The 18,123-nt window shown below is 40.2% G+C and overlaps 2 protein-coding genes across 3 annotated transcripts; both read left to right on the forward strand.

The window, feature by feature from the left end:
* The first annotated feature begins 2,439 nt into the window (after window positions 1-2,439).
* LOC125880736 (leucine-rich repeat-containing protein 18-like) lies at window positions 2,440-4,892 on the forward strand. Of its 2 annotated transcripts, none has more exons than XM_049563453.1 (3): window positions 2,440-2,583; window positions 2,761-3,144; window positions 3,386-4,892. In XM_049563453.1, exons 2-3 carry the CDS (start codon window positions 2,887-2,889, stop codon window positions 3,797-3,799), a joined length of 672 nt encoding a protein of 223 aa, XP_049419410.1. In that variant the 5' UTR covers window positions 2,440-2,583; window positions 2,761-2,886; the 3' UTR covers window positions 3,800-4,892. The 2 variants fall into 2 exon arrangements, with proteins under 2 accessions (XP_049419410.1, XP_049419409.1); XM_049563452.1 differs by having other exon boundaries at window positions 2,883-3,144.
* A 2,792-nt stretch (window positions 4,893-7,684) lies between these two features.
* Window positions 7,685-17,552, forward strand: get4 (guided entry of tail-anchored proteins factor 4). The gene is made up of 9 exons (XM_049562852.1): window positions 7,685-7,881; window positions 9,012-9,090; window positions 9,889-9,970; window positions 11,589-11,738; window positions 12,447-12,585; window positions 12,978-13,118; window positions 13,497-13,572; window positions 13,943-14,015; window positions 15,026-17,552. Exons 1-9 carry the CDS (start codon window positions 7,742-7,744, stop codon window positions 15,115-15,117), a joined length of 972 nt encoding a protein of 323 aa, XP_049418809.1. The 5' UTR covers window positions 7,685-7,741; the 3' UTR covers window positions 15,118-17,552.
* Window positions 17,553-18,123: the final 571 nt, after the last annotated feature.

Genomic DNA, 18,123 nt, shown 5'->3' on the forward strand with positions numbered 1-18,123 from the left:
CTAATAAAAAGTCTCTTGGGGCCATACCCTGAATTCAACAGAAAGTAAGACATTTTTAATTTTCTGTGTAGTTTTATAGCATTTTTGGCCATTTACAGACACTGAACTCTTACAAACTCCTCCTAAAGATTTAATTTGATCAAATTTGGTCTGTGCAATCTGAAGACCTTAACAATTTCAGTTCAATTCAAAGCCAATTCAAAGCCCGGTACCACAAATCACAATTTGCCTCAGAGGGCTTTACAGCATACAACAAACCTCTGTCCTTGGACCCTCACAGTGGATAAGGAAATACTCCCCAAAAAACTTTTTACAGGGAAACAATGGTAGAAACCTCAGAAAGAGCAACTGAGGAGGGATCCCTCTTCCAGACGTGAGATAGATATTGTGTTCTGAAAAGTTGTTAAAAGATGAATAGTTGTTAAAAGCTTTTGTTTTCATGCAACGATGTTGCCTTGGCATGGCAACCGTTTTATGCGTTTGGCCATAAGTTGTTGTAACTTGAGTGTACATGATCCAATCTGCCTAGAGATTAGTGGGTTGACCCACCAGATTGACCAGATCCACCTCAAATGTGGTCAGAAAAACCTTAAGGTGTTGATGATGCGTTCTTGTGAATATTGTGGGTTTTGGTGGACAGACATTGCCAGGGCTTGATTGCCATTTTGCATGTTTCACAATGACACAGGAAGTTGTTGTAACTTTACTGTACATTTCCTTATTTGCCCCAAATTTCTCATGCTTTATAAGAGTTCAGGCCTGAGGATATCTACATGCCAAAAATAGTACATAATTGGATTTACATGAAATTTAGGTTATGTGGTTGAAACTTTATACACAACATAGCACATTTAGTGCATGTTCTCTAGCGCCACCTGATGGGCACAGTAAGTAGTACAAAAGTTTTGTAATAAGTAATTTCCAGAATCACACACTCCACACAGGAAATAACTCCTGGCAGTGTCAACTGAAAACTGGCCTGTATCCCATGCAGGTAGGTTCATCAGTGCTTGCAGCCTTAACTTTATTTGTACTTTTTTTTTTTAACAATTATTTTTAATGATAATAATAACTTTTTGTATTTTTTATTGTCAAAAAAGATTTGTATCTTCTTAAAACTGAATTTTATGTTTCCAAATCATTTATTTAGCTTTTTTTTTTTTTCGAAAATAAATAAATAAATAAAAAAAATCACCATAAACAAACATTTAAATCAGATTTAAATTGTTTTAAATAGTGGAGCATAAGGGACTTCTGGGATCAATTATGAGAGGAAAAAAAAAAATCAAACATTGCTGTAATTTCAGATATAAAACTAGAAATGGCCTGTGTGTTGGTCAAAACATGTTGGCTGATTTTAAGCCTGTTTTTATTGATCCATAATGAACTAGTTCGTGATTAAAGCTTTTTATATATTTTTGAAGAGTGCCTTGAATTTATCATTTTTCTTATTCTGGCCTGTTTGATTATCAGATGTTTTCCTCCAATATGTTTATTTTAGGGCTGTCAAACATTTAATTTTTTCTTAATCACAACTGCTGATTTCAATAGTTAAGTTTTAATTGCATTGCATACACATTAACAAAGTGAAGCAATTCTTACCAGAGATGCAAAGAAATGTGCTTTATAATTTGAACTTTTTTAAATAACACATTAATGCTGACAACCCTAGTGTATTTCCAACAAGCAGGATATATAGGACCAGTTTATGAAGGGAAATCTCTAAATAGGCTGCAGCATTTTTTTTTTTTTTTTAAAAATCTTTACATACAAAAATTACATAAATATGCAGTGTAAAACAAACTGTAGATGAGCCACTAGAATGTCAACAGTATTTCTGTAATAGTGAGTATACAGTGACTGAAAAAAGTCAATGTAAAGTAATGTGTAGGTTGACTCCCATGGAGGTGTGAATACACATATTGTTGCAGTGGAACTGTAATTGTGTGTTTTTTATGACGAGGTTTGGAAGAGGTAAAAGAAAAAATAAATACATGAGCAGGGTACAAAATCCACTGCATACTTTTCCTCTTTTAGTTTTTTGGACTGCTGGAATTGTCCACTTAAAATCAAAATCCTATATAATCAGCAGATCAGTCCCCCAGCTTTTCTTAGACACATAGCAGGCCTACATAATGGATCAGTGAGCAACATCAACACCTTCATGTGTAATGTTTTTTTTAAACAGGATAATCCTAGAAACAGTCACTGTAATCCGTCAAAATTTCCTCCAAATACATTCACCCAAAGAACAAAGTGTCCTGCTGTAGCTGCTCACAGCTATAAAGTCTCCTGAGAGCAAAGAAGTTGCCTGGGAACTAAAGAAAACAGATTCTGTGTCTGGTGAAGTGAGTCAGTATGACAAACAGCTACTGCACAACTTGCCTGCTCTCGCCTCGTTTAAATACAATCTGACTGGATTTATTCATAGCTCAAAACTTGATGTAGAGTGTGATTCTCAGGCTGGAGAAAGAGATCAAAAAGTTAGGTGACACTGATGTTGCAGTATGGGTTTGGAGTCCCTTTTGTCTCTTTCCTGGTATTCGCTGTGCTGGATCTAAGAAGACAGACTCATTAAAGCTGGTAAGATATTAAAAAGTTTCTTGATCATGAAATTATTTGTATCATTAGAAATGTGTTTAAAGCACCCAACCCAAAACTCCTACATAGTCTTAGTTAATTTGCTTTGTCATGGAACAACGGTGATGATGTTGTGGATATCCAAGAAGAGGTACAACTGGACTTTGTCTACTGTTTCAGTTGGCTGGACTGTGTTGGGTAACATAATCTTGCAAACCGGTTCCACTGTCAACTCCTCCGTCACAGCACATTACTGAACCCTGTTAACTACAGACCTGTCACTGTCCCGTGTCTCCGTGCAGCAGGATGGCCAAAGGAAAGAAAAACAAACAGGCTAAAAGTAAAACCATCACCCTGAAAGTGGCTCAGAACTGCGTGGAGTTGACGCTGGAAGGTAAACGTCGTCTGAATCTCAGTTTTAAGGAGGTCGATGTGGTGCCAAAGTGCATCCAGAAGCTGTATGATGTGGATGAACTTGACCTGAGCAGGAACCTGATCAGAAAGGTCCCCGACTTTATTGAATATTTCATCCGCATCCAGGTTTTGGATCTGCACAGCAACTATGTGAGTATGACAGAAAACTATTAGAATAATTTTGGTTTATTTGACTATTTGCCTTTGTTGGTGACACAAAACAGCTGTTTTATATACTCTGTGGCTCTGGGGGACCTAGGTCTAAGAAAATAACCCCTACAATGTAATCGGAGTCACCTCCAATTGGGCTTGGATAGTTAGTATTGAAATCGTAAATTGGTGTTTGGCATTATGCTGTGTATCACATAATGTGTCAATGTTTTTATTGCAGCTGGAGCAGCTCCCCGAGACTATCGGCCGTCTCCAGAACCTGCTGGTTTTGAATCTGTGTAACAACCGTCTGACGAGCCTCCCCAGTGAGCTTGGCCTGCTGAAGAAACTCCACACCCTCAACCTGGGTCTCAACCAGCTGGAGACTCTTCCCCCCTCCATCGGTGCTCTGAAGGAGCTCCGCCACCTCGGCCTTTCTGACAACCAATTCACCCGTGTCCCTGGCTGCCTTGCGAGGCTGAATCAGCTGGAGAAGGTCAACCTGGACAGGAACCCCATCCTCACTGAGAAGGCACCGGGCCACAAGTCACTCATGATAACGGAGCAGCTTTACCTGGTCAAGGAGAGCTCCCTGTGTGAGGACTGCCTGAAGAAGTGCCAGACTGAGAGGAAGAGGGTGGAGAAAGGGGACTGAATTACTGTGTCTAACCAACATGAAGACTCAGGATGACAGGGAGATGCACAGCCTGGATCACTGTAAAATCTAAATACTACCTAGTGAAGTGATTTAGGTTTCACCACAGCACCATCTGCTGACATCCACTGGACTTACATGATGCATTGGCACTGTTGTTAACTGACTTTTATGCAGCTGGTATCCAGTGTTTAGGGCAAAGACACGCAGTTGGCGGAAATGGATGCTTGTGTTTTTAACTCAAGTTATATAGTTTAAGTGGATATTTTAGCAAAAGGCCATCTCAACCTTCGAAAGTTTTTCAAAATAAGGTATCACATTGTTAAAGTATTTATGTCCCCTAAAATGTCTGAAAGTTTGTTACTAATGAGGTGTTCTCACATTCTTCTACTAAGGGGGCGATATCTGTGCACTTCCCTAAAATCTGAGGTTCAAACCTACGTTGGCTAGCTAGATTAGTAACGTCACCAATAGAGTGCCCCAGAAAGGACGTTTTTCTGTAGGCCGACACGTAAATTAGCATCACACTGGTTCCCTCATCAAATAGCCTGTGGGATTTTTCCATTGGATTTTGGATTATTGCTGAAAATAAGCTTTGTGGCAAACAAACGTTTATGATGCTTACGTGTTTTCAGCAAGATAATCTTCACAAATGGTCACCACTTTCATGATTATTGAACCCTAAATTCAACTGCCACATGTAAAAAGCTAACGTTAGGCTAAAACTGAACTACGCTACGGTCACTTAACGTCAACACCATAACAAGCCTGTAAAGCTGTCTTTAGTGCGGCACAGTATGATGACTTGTTAGCAACCGTCTTTTAAAAGACACTTAGAAGCTTCATAGTTCATGAGTGGAGCATTTAGTGATGAATATTATGTCGTTGAACAAAACATGAAAGTCTCTTAAGCTTGTGTGAACCACAGACATTGTTTCAGGTATCTAACCAGGGGCGCTGGTGGCTTAGTGGTAGACCAGGTGCCCCATGTACAAGGCTGTTGCCGCAGCGGCCCGGGCTCGACCCCGGCCTGTGGCCCTTTGCTGCATGTCACTCACACGCCAGGGTCAAGCCCGGGCCGCTGCTCGACCCCAGCCTGTGGCCCTTTGCTGCAGATCACTCACACTTGTCTGTCCTATACATTAAAGGCTAAAAAGCCCCCCAAAAATCTTTAAAAAAAAAAAAAAAAAGGTATCTAACCAAAAAATCTGTTTAAAAAAATAATTGAATTTGAGACAAGGGAACCATGAGTGATAAAATACTAATTAATTTCTGGGTTTTAGGACTCATTCCTGGGGCACTCCATCCACCTTATTTCTGAGGGTGCATCTGTAGCAATGATTATGGGTGCAACTCCTGGGGAGATAGTGGAAAGAGTAGTATGCACTGGCTTTCTATAGTTAGACCCAGTGGCTAATCTTGTTGGCTAACCACCAGTGGCAGTTCCTTTAGCATTATCTACGTTAGCATTAGCTGGTAAACATTACGTGTATTCACTTTACATGAGCTTAAATTAATACAGAATTATGTTCCCTGAATGTGTTAGTGTCTGTTTATGAGTTTTAAGAAATCAGAAATGAGATGGCTGTCAGAGATGGCAGAGGTATGATCACACTTTCCCATCTGAGATGAACAGGTGGTGTTTTCCATTTTTTATTTTCCAGTCACATTAGGAAAGAGGATTAGTGTACCATTCATGGCACTGTTACCATTGGAACAGTGCCATGAACAGTAATTTATGCAAGGTATCATGGGGGCTAGGAATAAGGTAGATAACTTTCATGCCATGTCTATCACATGGCAGCTTATATATCAGTGTTGGCACATTTGATGCCTTAGGCCAGCCTTCCCCCGCTGCTGAATAAAGAACACAGATTTATGGAACAGATTTATTGACTGGTTGTTTTCTATTGACACACCGTCTCTTACAGCAGAGGCACAGTACTTGTGTTATTTTTCAGTAAAATGTGATTGTGATTGAGGACATAAAGTGACACATTTAATAGTGTTCTCTTTCCCCTATCATGAATAATAGGTAGAGCTGGCCTAACACATAAGCCACCAGAGGCCCCTAATTGCACCAAACATAACCCCTAACCCTGTCCCACAAGCAGAGCCGGGCAGTCCTATGCTCACTCAGGTGTCAATGTTACACACACATAATTTTACAATACAATGACTATCTACTCTCTAAGTCAAAGTTTAGTTAAAGCTCTGAATTAATGCAAGAGGGAAAGCAATGGATTGACATTGAGTATTGAATTTAAAATGTTGATTAGCTGAGAATACTGGGCAGTTTCTATGCACATCTGTCAGTAAATAATAACCATCAAGTATTCAGCCTGGCCCACTGAGCACCAAACCAGATTTCAACACTAGTTGAAAACTAGTTGATACTGGGCCTGAATGTCTAAGACCTCCTTTCACCCTCTTTTTTTAACTAGCTAAAATGTGGTTACAACATCAGCATGTCACAAAAACAAATTTCTTTAATTACACTGATGATTTGTTAAGTTGTTCTGACTTGTTTATATAAGGACGTCATATCTACAGCAACAACAAGCATGGCTAAAAGCTAAACTATTACCGACTCCGCTGTGGTTCCAAAAAGAAGAACAGCTTCAGTAGTGTGAAATATAAACTGTGACGTCCTCAGTGTTTTATGAACAGTTCTGGACTTCTCAGACTCTTTTAGCAAATTACAGCTCAGAGGGAACTCATTCTGCGGCTCCTCTGGCAGCGGCACAAAGGGAGAGAAAGGGAGCTGGTGTCGTCAAATGATTTTGTCATAAACCTTTGGTAATCTAAACATACATGATGTTTGCGGCTCAACAAAAAACTACATATATGTGAATGTGCAATAGCCATTGTAGCATAACAGCCTGTCACAGGTTACAGCGTGATTTTTAGAGGATAAATGGCAGAGCATAAAGGTCCAGGTGAAAAAAACACCCCATCTCAATCATTCAGGATTTTTGCTAAAAAAGTAGGAAATCACCTGTTGATTTATATGAATAAATCCCAGGGGGCATTTTGTGTATTTGGGAGCTGTTTAAATGTGTAATTCTTGGTAGATTTTATTTTATTGTACTATTTATACTGTATACAGAATCTGAATCTCACTCTGAGTTACTGTTGTTGTTTACAAACTAAAGAAATGAGAGATAATTTCAGTTTAGTTTTTACTGAATATTTTAAGGTAAACTGTAAACTACATCAATTATTTTGTTGCAACTCTATCTTCTTAAACTAATAATAAAATATTTTTCATTAATCTCTCATATTATCAAGAATATATAAAATGCTTGCTGAGATAGTATAAATAGTATTTTATATTTTAAAATGTATAAAAGAAAATGTTTTGTGCTTAAGTTTGACAGTAGACGATATGCTGGATCATTGGGCAGTACAAGCGCAGACTACACTGAGAAGGATCAGCAATATCTTTAGGTGGTAATGGAGAAAGTACTGAATTTACTGTGTATCTACTGTTTAAACGTAGTGTTGCAATTATGAGGTCCCACTTTAGTCTTTACATGCTTGTTCTATTTGCACAATATTTGCAAGATGCAAGCTGGTTCAGTGCCATGTTAAATGACAACATGTTACATTAAGAGGGCCCCCAAAAGTCTAGGGTCGTCCCTGACAGTAGGGAATAAATAATACTTGGCTCGAGGGAGAGTCTACTCAGACAAACCTCACAAAACCTTGTGATCATGACCACTTCACTAACCACAAAGTCTTATTTCCTCTAACCTTACTATGACCATGCTGCCTTTATGGTGCTTAGCTGGTCAAGTTTCATAAATTGTGTTGCCAGTATCTCCCAACCCATAACCACAACACGCCGGCTACGGCAAGCGAGGAGGGTCTGTTTTATTTAAAGCTTTCCGGTCTCCCACTGTCAACACTTGGCTCGAGCGCTGCTGCGGAGCAACGACGATGTCTGAGCAGGAGTCTCTGAGGTGCTCCAGTGCCAGAAACCGTGGAGGCGTACAACGGGTGGAAGGAAAACTGCGAGCCAGCGTAGAAAAAGGGGATTACTATGAAGCACATCAGATGTACAGGACTTTATTTTTTAGGTAAGGCTCCGTTTCATGTCACTAGGTGCAGTTGTAATTGTCATTTGGTTTTGGGGCCTACCTGTTCCAGATCATTCCACTGTCAACCTTGCTTCTATGCCTGTCCGTTTGTGATTGGGTGAATTCCACCACGGACCCACCCACTCATGTTGGTCCGGCTGTTCGTGTGGACAGCTGCGCCGTCAATCTTTAACAAACACAAAATGGGACTGCTAACTACGGCTAGTTAGCTAGCTACGTGTTCAGCAACACAACCAATGATAGCCGAAGCAGAATTAGCTGGGTCATTGATGCAAGACAGTGTTTAAACGTTAATGGAAAAACACTTGCGAATTAACAGATTGTAGCTGCTAACTGCTTTGTTGTCGTTTCCTCAACATCTGTTGAAGCTGTCCAGCTGTGTTAGCATTTAGCCAGATAGCAACATACTGCAACGCCGCAGTCTGAGCTAGCTAACGTTATCTATGATTAACGTTAGACATGTAATTGCCCACTGTAAAGTATATTTATTTAATCTAGATTTGCAGCTGGTTACGCTTACATGGTCTGTAGTCAAAATTGCCGAATCTAGGATAAGACAGTTATCAGTTATGGTCTCTTTTCTAGTGTCTGTCTATTTCATTAAGGAACATTCACACACCTATCAGTGATTGCATACCAAGAGAAAACTGGATGCTGTTTTGGGTAATGAATAGATTAGAAGTGCTGCTAAACTGGTTGGATATCTGCCTGGAGCATAGTTAACCAAAGAAGGTGATTTGTTCTGAATTCAGACCAGTGAAAGCCAGTCCTCCTTCATTACAGAGTGGGTTTATTATCCTCCTGCCTCTTTGTCATTGTCTTGCTATTTCTCATGACTAACAGTCATGTTTGTAATAAAATCCTCATAAAGGCAAGATGGAAAAAATAAAAAAAAATGTTGCAGCTGCTCTGTGGTCTTCAGGAAAGTTGTTATACACATTGCAATACTCATGATACCTTGTTTTGTACCTCAAGCAAAGCCAGCGTGCACATATCTTATCTTGCAGCCCTGTGTGGGAATAGTCTTGAGTGATGCAAACAAACCTCGTGTCTGTCCCGATAAGGGATAATACTTCATGTGTAACGCTGGGGCTCCTGTCCTCCATCAGGTACATGGCACAGGCAAAACATGCTGAGGCCAGGGAGCTGATGTACAATGGCGCTCTACTCTTCTTCAGCTATAATCAGGTACGTATTACACTAGATTTCTGCCGGAGTAGCTGATCTGGTGTATCCCACACCAAGTGTTAAATGTCAGGTGTACACATGTTCATGGAAACACCCTCGACAGAGAAATTTAAAATGTCATGTTCCAAAGTAGCTTTGTTGGGCGACTGTGTTTGTCTACTTTAGTATGATTGTAATACCAGAGTAATGTCTATAAACTTGTCATTCACAAGTGACACGGTGTATGTAAGAATGAAACTTTCACTCTTCACATTGTACATAACAGTTTTGTAGTTTAGACCACTTAAACTGAGACCAAGACCAGAGTGTATCGAGACCGTGACAGGACCAAGACCAGCCCAGTGCAAGATCCACACAGCATGACACACTTGTGATAAAATCTAGACATGCAAACCGTAGTTATCCTCAAACTGATCTGAAAGATCCACATTTCCATAAAAACAAATGACTGGTGCCCTGTCCAGTCTTGAAATAAAATCTTGAGTCCTCTCAGTGTCTCTGAGACTGAGACAAGAACAAGTAAAAATGCAGTCGAGTCCAAGATGACACAGAGACTTTAAAAAAAGGGGTCTCAAGACCAAGACTATTCCCAAGTATTACATCATTGATAAATGAACTTGTTTTCAGAGTAGCTGCACTATTGCTGCACACAGATTATCAGGTTTCCAGCCCTAATCTAAGGTAGATAGATTGCTTAATTAAGCTTATCCTCCCAGTCCCCAAGTTGCTCATGTAAAACACCTAATTCCTTTAAAAATATGGAATAAAATATACACTTTATTGTGTTTTCATCTCCAGCAAAACAGTGCAGCAGACCTGTCCATGCTGGTACTGGAGGTGTTGGAGAAATCTGAGGCAAAAGTTGATGATGAAATATTAGGTAAGTGGTAGCCTTCAGTCTGTGAAAGAGTACCTTCACTAAACTGTACATTTGTAATAAGGCGAGAATAGATAGTTTCCAGATATGCTGTGCTTTCATGTCTACTGTCTTTTTTTTGTGTGAAAGAGAGTCATATTTACATCAACTGCTTTGGGGAATTTTTAGGGCTGTAAATCACTGGCTTCATCATGATGCGATATTATATTGATTCTTTGGACAGTGATTCAGTATTTGCTGATATCACAAATTCTGCCATGACATGATTTCAATACCATGCAATTCAGGGGTGTGTGACCAATGAGACAATATCATCTGCCCATTTAACACAGTCAGTTACAGAAGAAGCAGCTACTCCTTTCTGTTTTGCTTTTGGCTGTAGCACAGTAATAACTTTTAAGGTTCATAGGCTAAATATTATTTTTTTTTTTTTTTGCTGGTCAGCAATAATGAGCTTCAGCACTTTAACATTGCATAAATTAGCCTCGCAGCTAGCAGACTTTTTCTCCACTTTTACATAACAAATGACATGTATTATTTATACTCTTTCTTACTCACCATTGGTTTAAGTCACTGTGTCTCCCAAAAGAACAGCACAGTTGAATTTTGGCCTGCATGCATGTTTTTTTTTGTTTGTTTGTTTTCAGCCAAACATTGTTGAAACGGAACAGTTAATGTTGCTGTAATAAGAAGTTAGCAGAGTGAGTTGCCTGGTCGAGTAGGTACATTGTGTTTTATCTCGTAATGGCATTGTTTACATGACAAATGCTTTGTCTGTTGACCTCTGTTTTTACTGAAATCCAAAATATTTCCACACTGCTGATTTATTCCAGAGTAAATAATGTCATCCTCTTCATCTTTTTCTTGGCTGCTGCCATTATCTGCCTGGTGCTGTTTGGCAGTGACACAGAATTTCAAAATAAAGGAGTATCCTAAAGATGATATGGATTGATGTTTTCACTTTGCATTGAATGTACTGTATCATTGAATTTATATATTAATCAAGACTGATAGATCATTACACTCCTAGAAATATGTCCTCATATTGTTACTGCACTAATTGTTAAACCAACAGACAGCACTTTTCACAGCAAGATTAACACGGCTTCAAAACACAACTATGGCGCACTTTAAATTTCAACTTTTAAAGTTGATCATTTCATTGTCGGTGAGCAAAGTAAAAGCCAATAGATTTAGTTTTTTGTGGAGGCGAATCAGGCTTTACAAGGACAATGTAACCACTGCAAAAAGAGCCAAAGTTGAAATGTATAAAGAGTACACATGAACATTATAACATATATATATTTACAGTATGTCCTGATTAATAAATACTAGCCTTTAATGCAGTGAGGCATTTTTAACAGCTGGCATACCCAGAGTACAGTGGGTGATGGATTGTGCTTTACATATATAGCCAGTACAGATCCATTATTGATTGACCTTTACTGATACTACTACTTTGCTGATCTTCCGACTCTGTTTGGGGCATCTCTAATCACTTGTAAATGCTGCAGCATTACATCGTCATGTCATTTAGAGAAGTTTGCCTTTCACGAGGAGGGGCGTAGAAAGGACATTCTCTGATTTTTGTTGGGGTTGTGTGTGTGTGTTTGTTGAACAGAATGCCTGGCTAAGCTGTTCAGCCCGATGGACCCGAACTCTCCAGAGAGAGTAGCGTTTGTGTCCAGAGCCTTGAAGTGGTCCACAGGAGGGTCCGGCAAGTTGGGCCACCCAAAACTACATCAGCTGCTAGCTGTCACCTTGTGGAAAGGTAATCAGTTAATCATTTAGTTTATAAAGTGTGGAGGATAGTAACAAATGTGTAACACAGGTCACAATAAATACTGGACAATCTAGATTGTTTTAGTGTGAGTTGCCGAGTGTTGGAGGTATCAGCCATAGAGATGTATGCCTTCTCTCCACTGTAATGGAATTAGATGGCACTCGGCTTGCGGTGCTCAAAGCGCCAACAAAATAAATTCGAAAAACAATGTCTCTTTCCAGAAATCATGACCCAGTTCCTCAAGATAATCCACAGTCTTTGTTGTGAGCAGTTTCATGTAGGAACTATTTTCTTGCTACTGAACTACACCTGCCAACTGCATGATAGTGCAGAAGGAAGTGTGCATCTACTCATGGACGAGAGGCTCGTGCTCGTGACAGCGTGAGATGTAAACATTAATGGTGTCCTCCTCAGCTGACCTTGGCTGAGCTAGCTGAGTGGTGCAAGTTGAACTAGCAGTAGATGCATGCTTCGTTCTGCGCAGAGATTCAGTTGGTTGGTGTAGTTTGGTAGCTCTTATGCAAAAGCCGATGTCACAGCATTTTCTTTGGTCATGTAGCACCAATTTCAAAAGTATTTGTGTCTTTTCACTGCATAGACAGCCCAGTTTGAAGAAGGGACTGTCTTTCAAGGAGTGAAATGCCTATTTAACTGTTTAAAATATATATATATTTTTTTATATTTCTGTGTATTCAGAGCAAAACTACAGTGAGTCTCGTTACCACTTCCTGCATTCGTCTGACGGGGAGGGCTGTGCACAGATGCTGGTGGAGTATTCAGCGTCACGAGGCTTCCGCAGCGAGGTCGACATGTTTGTGGCGCAGGCCGTCCTACAGTAAGTGAAAATATTTGTTTTTGATTTCATGCAATATAAAAGCAGAAATGACTTTCCATGTTTAGTTAAAAAAAATTCTAGTGCAGCTGTAGTCTGTAATGTCAGTAAATGTAAGCTGACCTGTTTGTTAGATTTAAGGTGTAGCTTTCAGAGTGTGCAGTGGAGAAAGCGGTATTGATGCATCCTCCTCCTGCATGTTTGTCCTGCAGTCAGATCCATTTTCTGTCTGTCAGCAGTTTCTTTAAAGTGCCTTTGATCTCTCTGTGTTTCTGGTCTACCGTCTCTCACTCTCTTATCTGTGTCACACTTTCTCTCCCATCTTCTCCTTCTGTTTTTATCCCTCGTCCTTTATCTATTTCTGTCCTTTCCCTCTCTGAACCTCCACCCTCCAGGTTCCTCTGCTTAAAGAACAAAAACAGCGCTTCCGTGGTGTTCAGCACATACACAGAGAAACACCCGTCCATAGAGAAGGGCCCTCCCTTTGTCCAGCCTCTACTTAACTTTATCTGGTTTCTGCTGCTGGCAGTGGATGGGTGAGTTGTGATAACACTTTAACACTAGATATACATACTGACTTCATTAAGACCTGCCACATATGTCTTATATATAATGTCTCACTCTGTTGTATATCTGCACAGACTCCTTCAGCAGTCCTGAGCGTGTAATAAGCTAATTAAGCTAGCATTAGCTGATCTCCTACTGCAGCATTAATCTCATTTGATTATGACGAATTTTATGCAGCAACTACAGACTACCTCTCCATGTTGTGAGCCTAAGTATAACATTATCTGAACTACTGCTGAGCTTGTTCCTGGAGTGCTTCGCAGCAGTTAAATGTTTGTGTTAGAAAAATAGATTTAGGATAATAATGTACACCACTCAAAGAATGTTTCTTCTCTTTATTTCTTCAGGGGTAAATTAACAGTTTTCACAGTGTTATGTGAGCAATATCAACCTTCCCTGAAGAGGGACCCCATGTATAATGAGGTGAGTGTTAGTGCTCAGGTATTTCTTCCCATGAATCATGTATGAAACGGCCTTCAGTAATGTAACAGCAGCTGCAACACACCATGTGTATACCATATGTATTATCAGGGTTCCCAAAGTTGTGAAATTCCTGGAACACTTATGAAAGTCAAGTCAGTTTTATGTATGAAGTGCCAAATCATAACCGTTATCTCAGTCCAAGTTATCTCAAGACATTTTTCATATAGAGCTAGTCTAGGCCATGACGTCACACCCCTAATTTCAGTCCATGTAAACATATTTTGGGTGTAATTTTGTAACGTGTCTTATTCACAACCCTGTCTCTCTGTCCTCCTCTACCTCTTCTCTGTGATATCTTCTTGCTCTTCAGTATCTCGACAGAATAGGACAGCTTTTCTTTGGTGTTCCACCCAAACAGTCTCCATCATACGGTGGGCTGCTAGGTGAGTGAACAAACACTTTGTTTGAGCTGATGTTCAGGATTGTTTACACAGAAGTTCCCTGATCACCTGTGATTGTGTCACTGAGTTTAATGTTAGGTCTTGTTCCTTGTTTTATCTGAGATGACATACGGCTAATTAAATACATAAACCAATTGAGGCAGCATTTGCTCAGCGCCATTTGATTTTAATGAACGTTACATGAGGGTTTTCTACCCTGAAGTTCTCGTAAATAACCTTGTGATTCAGTCGTTTAGACTGAATGCAGTGGCTCCCTGTAGTCTTATTGTCAGGTGAATTTCTAAAAGCAGTTTTATAAGAGTTTTATTACATACAAAGCTCACAACTTAACATGACCAAAAACTGCCAAATAATGTTGTACTCAAATCTTTATCGACAGATTTGCCTCCCAGCAGTGACAGAAAAAAAGTGAAAGCTGTTTTAACAGAGATCCTCTCTGTTTCAACAACACACGCTCTCATAAAGACGACGCTTGTCTGTCTTAGCTTTCCTCCAGAGAGTTTTCTAATTTGTGTGATGGGGACAAGATAAGAGCTTCTCTAAGATTTCTGCACACCAAAAGTCAAACTGGCTTGAGAGCTGACCTGCACACTTAGGAGTTGAAACACAGATCTCACTTAAACATATTTTATAAATATATGACATATAAGAAATGAACAGTAGAATAATACAAGCAGTAAATAAGAGTATACATTTCCATTACAGCAGTGTAGGTGTAATGAGCTTAAGAGGTGCTGGTAGGCATTTTTGTTACCTTTTGAATAAATCCAGGCTAGCTGTGCTCATGCTAAGCTAACTGGCTCCAGCTGTATATTTCCGTACAGCCGTGAGAGTGATATCAGTTTTCTCACCTAACTCTCTGCAAGAAATTGAGCAAGTGTATTTCCCAAAGTGTCCTAACTATTCTGTTAAATAGCTACAAAGAACATTCAAACACCTTTTGAAAAAGACATCTCTACACAGAATATTAATTGCTGTGTTGCACCCTGCAGGAAACCTGCTGAACAGCCTGATGGGTTCGGGGGAGGAGGACGACGGAGCCGAGGAAGCCCAGGAGGACAGCAGCCCCATAGAGCTGGACTGAGCCTGCCCCAGGACAAAGAGAACAAATGAACACACACACACACACACAAAAAAAAGAGGAAGACCACGCAGCCTCTCTCCTTCACCTCCACAACGAGGGCGGGGCGAGGTGCCGGTCCATGTTTCCAGAGGCGTGCTGTTTCCAAAAAACCCCTTTCCACCCATTCAGTCTTAAAATCCAAGCAAATATCAGGCCGCCAAAAACATCCCTCTCAGCACTGCCGGGACTGACTGCGCCAAACTGCAAACTCTTCCCGAGTTGAAATATTGTTAGATTATTATATTATTTTATTTTAATCATTATTTTTTGTTAGTGTGGGACTCTCTCTCTCTGTTTAGGGTGTATGATGTTAAACAAACTGTCCTCAGTGGAGAGGATAGTTTCACAAGTGCAAACCTTCTTCATGATGTCGCTGATGACATCATTATAAGAGGGTTTACACAGCTCACTACAATTACTCAAGTGTTTTCTTTGCCAGTTACACAGAGCTCCATCAGAGCCACGGTGTTGCTGTTTGCATTTTTCAGCAGCTTTCTCTGTTAAAACTTGGCTTTCAGTAGATAATGAAATGTAGTTAATGCCATCTGTCATGTTCTCATCTGTTTGTCCTTTAGCAATATGGACAAAAAGACAACAGAGCTCTTTGTAAGTTATTATCAGAGGTCATCTTACACTTTGAATATCAACCAGACAAACCCTTTCTGCTCAGTGTCTCCTCCACGGGTCATTTCTATTTAAGTTACTGCAAACACACAGTTGTCTGTATACAAGTAGCTCCATTGTGGAGGTCCCGCTTTTCACTGTGCACTCGCTGAACTGCTGTTTGCATCTTCGAGAGGAATTGTGAGGAAAAGTCTAATTTTGGCATTTTTAACAGCTGCCAGGTCATTAAAACAGTCAGGTGATGAGGTGTTTGAAGCACTTAGAGTGTGTGTTTGGCTGGTTGTTGGCTCTGGGTGCTGGTCTGCATGTCGCTGTGAAACATAAAAAGTCTAAGCTTGGGTTACCGTCCAAGTCTGTTAAGTGATCTTTATTAGAGGAGCAAAATGAGACACTGTGAAAACCTTTCTGTTGGAGTGAATTTTGCTTTTCATGTTCCAAAAGGCTAATAGCTAAAGCAGCTGGTTCCTTGACCGTGCCTGGCTCAGCCCTTCCTTTTCCTTATATTCCCTTTTTTAAGTGGCAGTCCAACATCAGTTTGGCCAGTGCACACTCAGAAGCGTGATTTCAACAATAGCTACTGTTTATCAGTGTTATCAGTCCTCAGAGAATACACTGCTTGTTCCTCTCAACTCTTTGTTCTCATCTTTCGATCTTCTTTTTGTCCTCGTAGTGACATTCGATCGGTCTAGGTCTTGTCAGTTTTAGGATTTAAAAATAAAAAAAAAGTCCTAACTTTGCTCCAGATAATCTTAAAAGAGGTCATACCCCCCCATGTGAAGACAAATTTTAATTTAATGCTAGGTTACTAGAAAAGTCCAGAGGTCTTCCAATGTAGAAGAATGTTTATTTACTTCTATGTAATTATCTGTGTGGGACTATGGAACACCAAAATGGTCAATACTAAATACAAAATGACAATAATTGTATGAATCAGTGGAGTAAAATATTTAAAGACTGGTAAAACTCAACAGATTTTCAGGGAATATCATTTTAGGTTTATTTATATTAATGAATAATTTAAGAAGGATAAAATAATTCCGTGAAAGTTAGGTAATTTAATAAATTAATTGAAACATCACAGGTTAGTTGGGTCCCTTTTAAACATTTATTTTCATGATTACTTGTTTCATAAACTTTAATATTGGCCATTTTGGCACACCGTACGGGACCGGCTGGCTCAATGTCGTAGTGCGACAGAAGGACAGATAGAGTTGTGTCGGGTTGTGAATGTAAACATGCTCTGCTGTGATTACATCTATCTAACGTTGGTGTCGACGATACAGAGAAAGAAACCAGTGGTGTGGCAGTGGAAGGATTAACAGCAGGGTTCATCAGAGACTGAAAAATAAGAAACTACAAACAAATGTTTAAATAACTCAGCTTTAACAGTATTGTGTTCATTTCTGGTGTCGGCTCCTCCTGCTGGTCCCTCCACTACATCACTGAGGTCTGAAGGGAAATCCAGGCAAAACTGACTTTTAGGTTCCTCAACAGTTCACATTTCCTATGACATCAGTCATTTCATGCAACATGCTCTGCTACTCATATCACACACCTTTTATTATTCAGTGTCATAACTTCTTTTTTGCCAACCTGAAAGTCAGTTTTGTTGGACTTCTCCTTTCATTATTGGCAGTGAAAAAGGTGTGACCGAAGGCCCTTTGTCAGTGTCATCACGCTTTTGTTTTCTATTATTTTTCCTTTCAGAACTAAAGAGGAGTGTTTGCCTTTCAGATGATTCACTAATCAAGTAAATAAACTACAACTGAGAAGAGTTTGAGAATGTCTTGAAACAAACATTGTCCTGTCCACTTTATCGCTTTTTATTGAGGGTATGAACAAAATTGCTGCATGTGGTGCAAGGATAGAAAACCCAAATTGCTCCTCCTGGGGGACACCAAGGCGTTCCCAGGCCAGATGAGATATGTAATCCCTTCCAGAGTGTTCTGGGTCTGCCCCGGGGCCTCCTACCAGTGGGACGTGCCCGGAAGATGATCAGATGCCCAAACCACCTCAACTGACCCCTTTTGATGCAAAGGAGCGGCAGCTCTCCTCTGAAGTCCCTCCAGATGTCTGAGCTCCTTACCCTATCTCTAAGGCTGAGCCCAGCCACCCCACGGAGGAAACTCATTTCAGTCGCTTGTAGCGATCTCATTCTTTCGGTCACTACCCAGTTCACGAGTTCATGACCATAGGTGAGGGTTGGGACGTAGATGGACCAGTAAATCGCTCTTCAGCACAACAGTCCAGCGCTGCACCCGCATCACAGCAGAAGCCACACCAAACTGCCGATCCATCTCGCCCTAACCCTCGTGAACAAGACCCAGAGATACTTGAACTCTT

The sequence above is a fragment of the Epinephelus fuscoguttatus genome, linkage group LG20 (assembly GCF_011397635.1).
Source record: "Epinephelus fuscoguttatus linkage group LG20, E.fuscoguttatus.final_Chr_v1".
Taxonomy (NCBI): Eukaryota; Metazoa; Chordata; class Actinopteri; order Perciformes; family Serranidae; genus Epinephelus; species Epinephelus fuscoguttatus.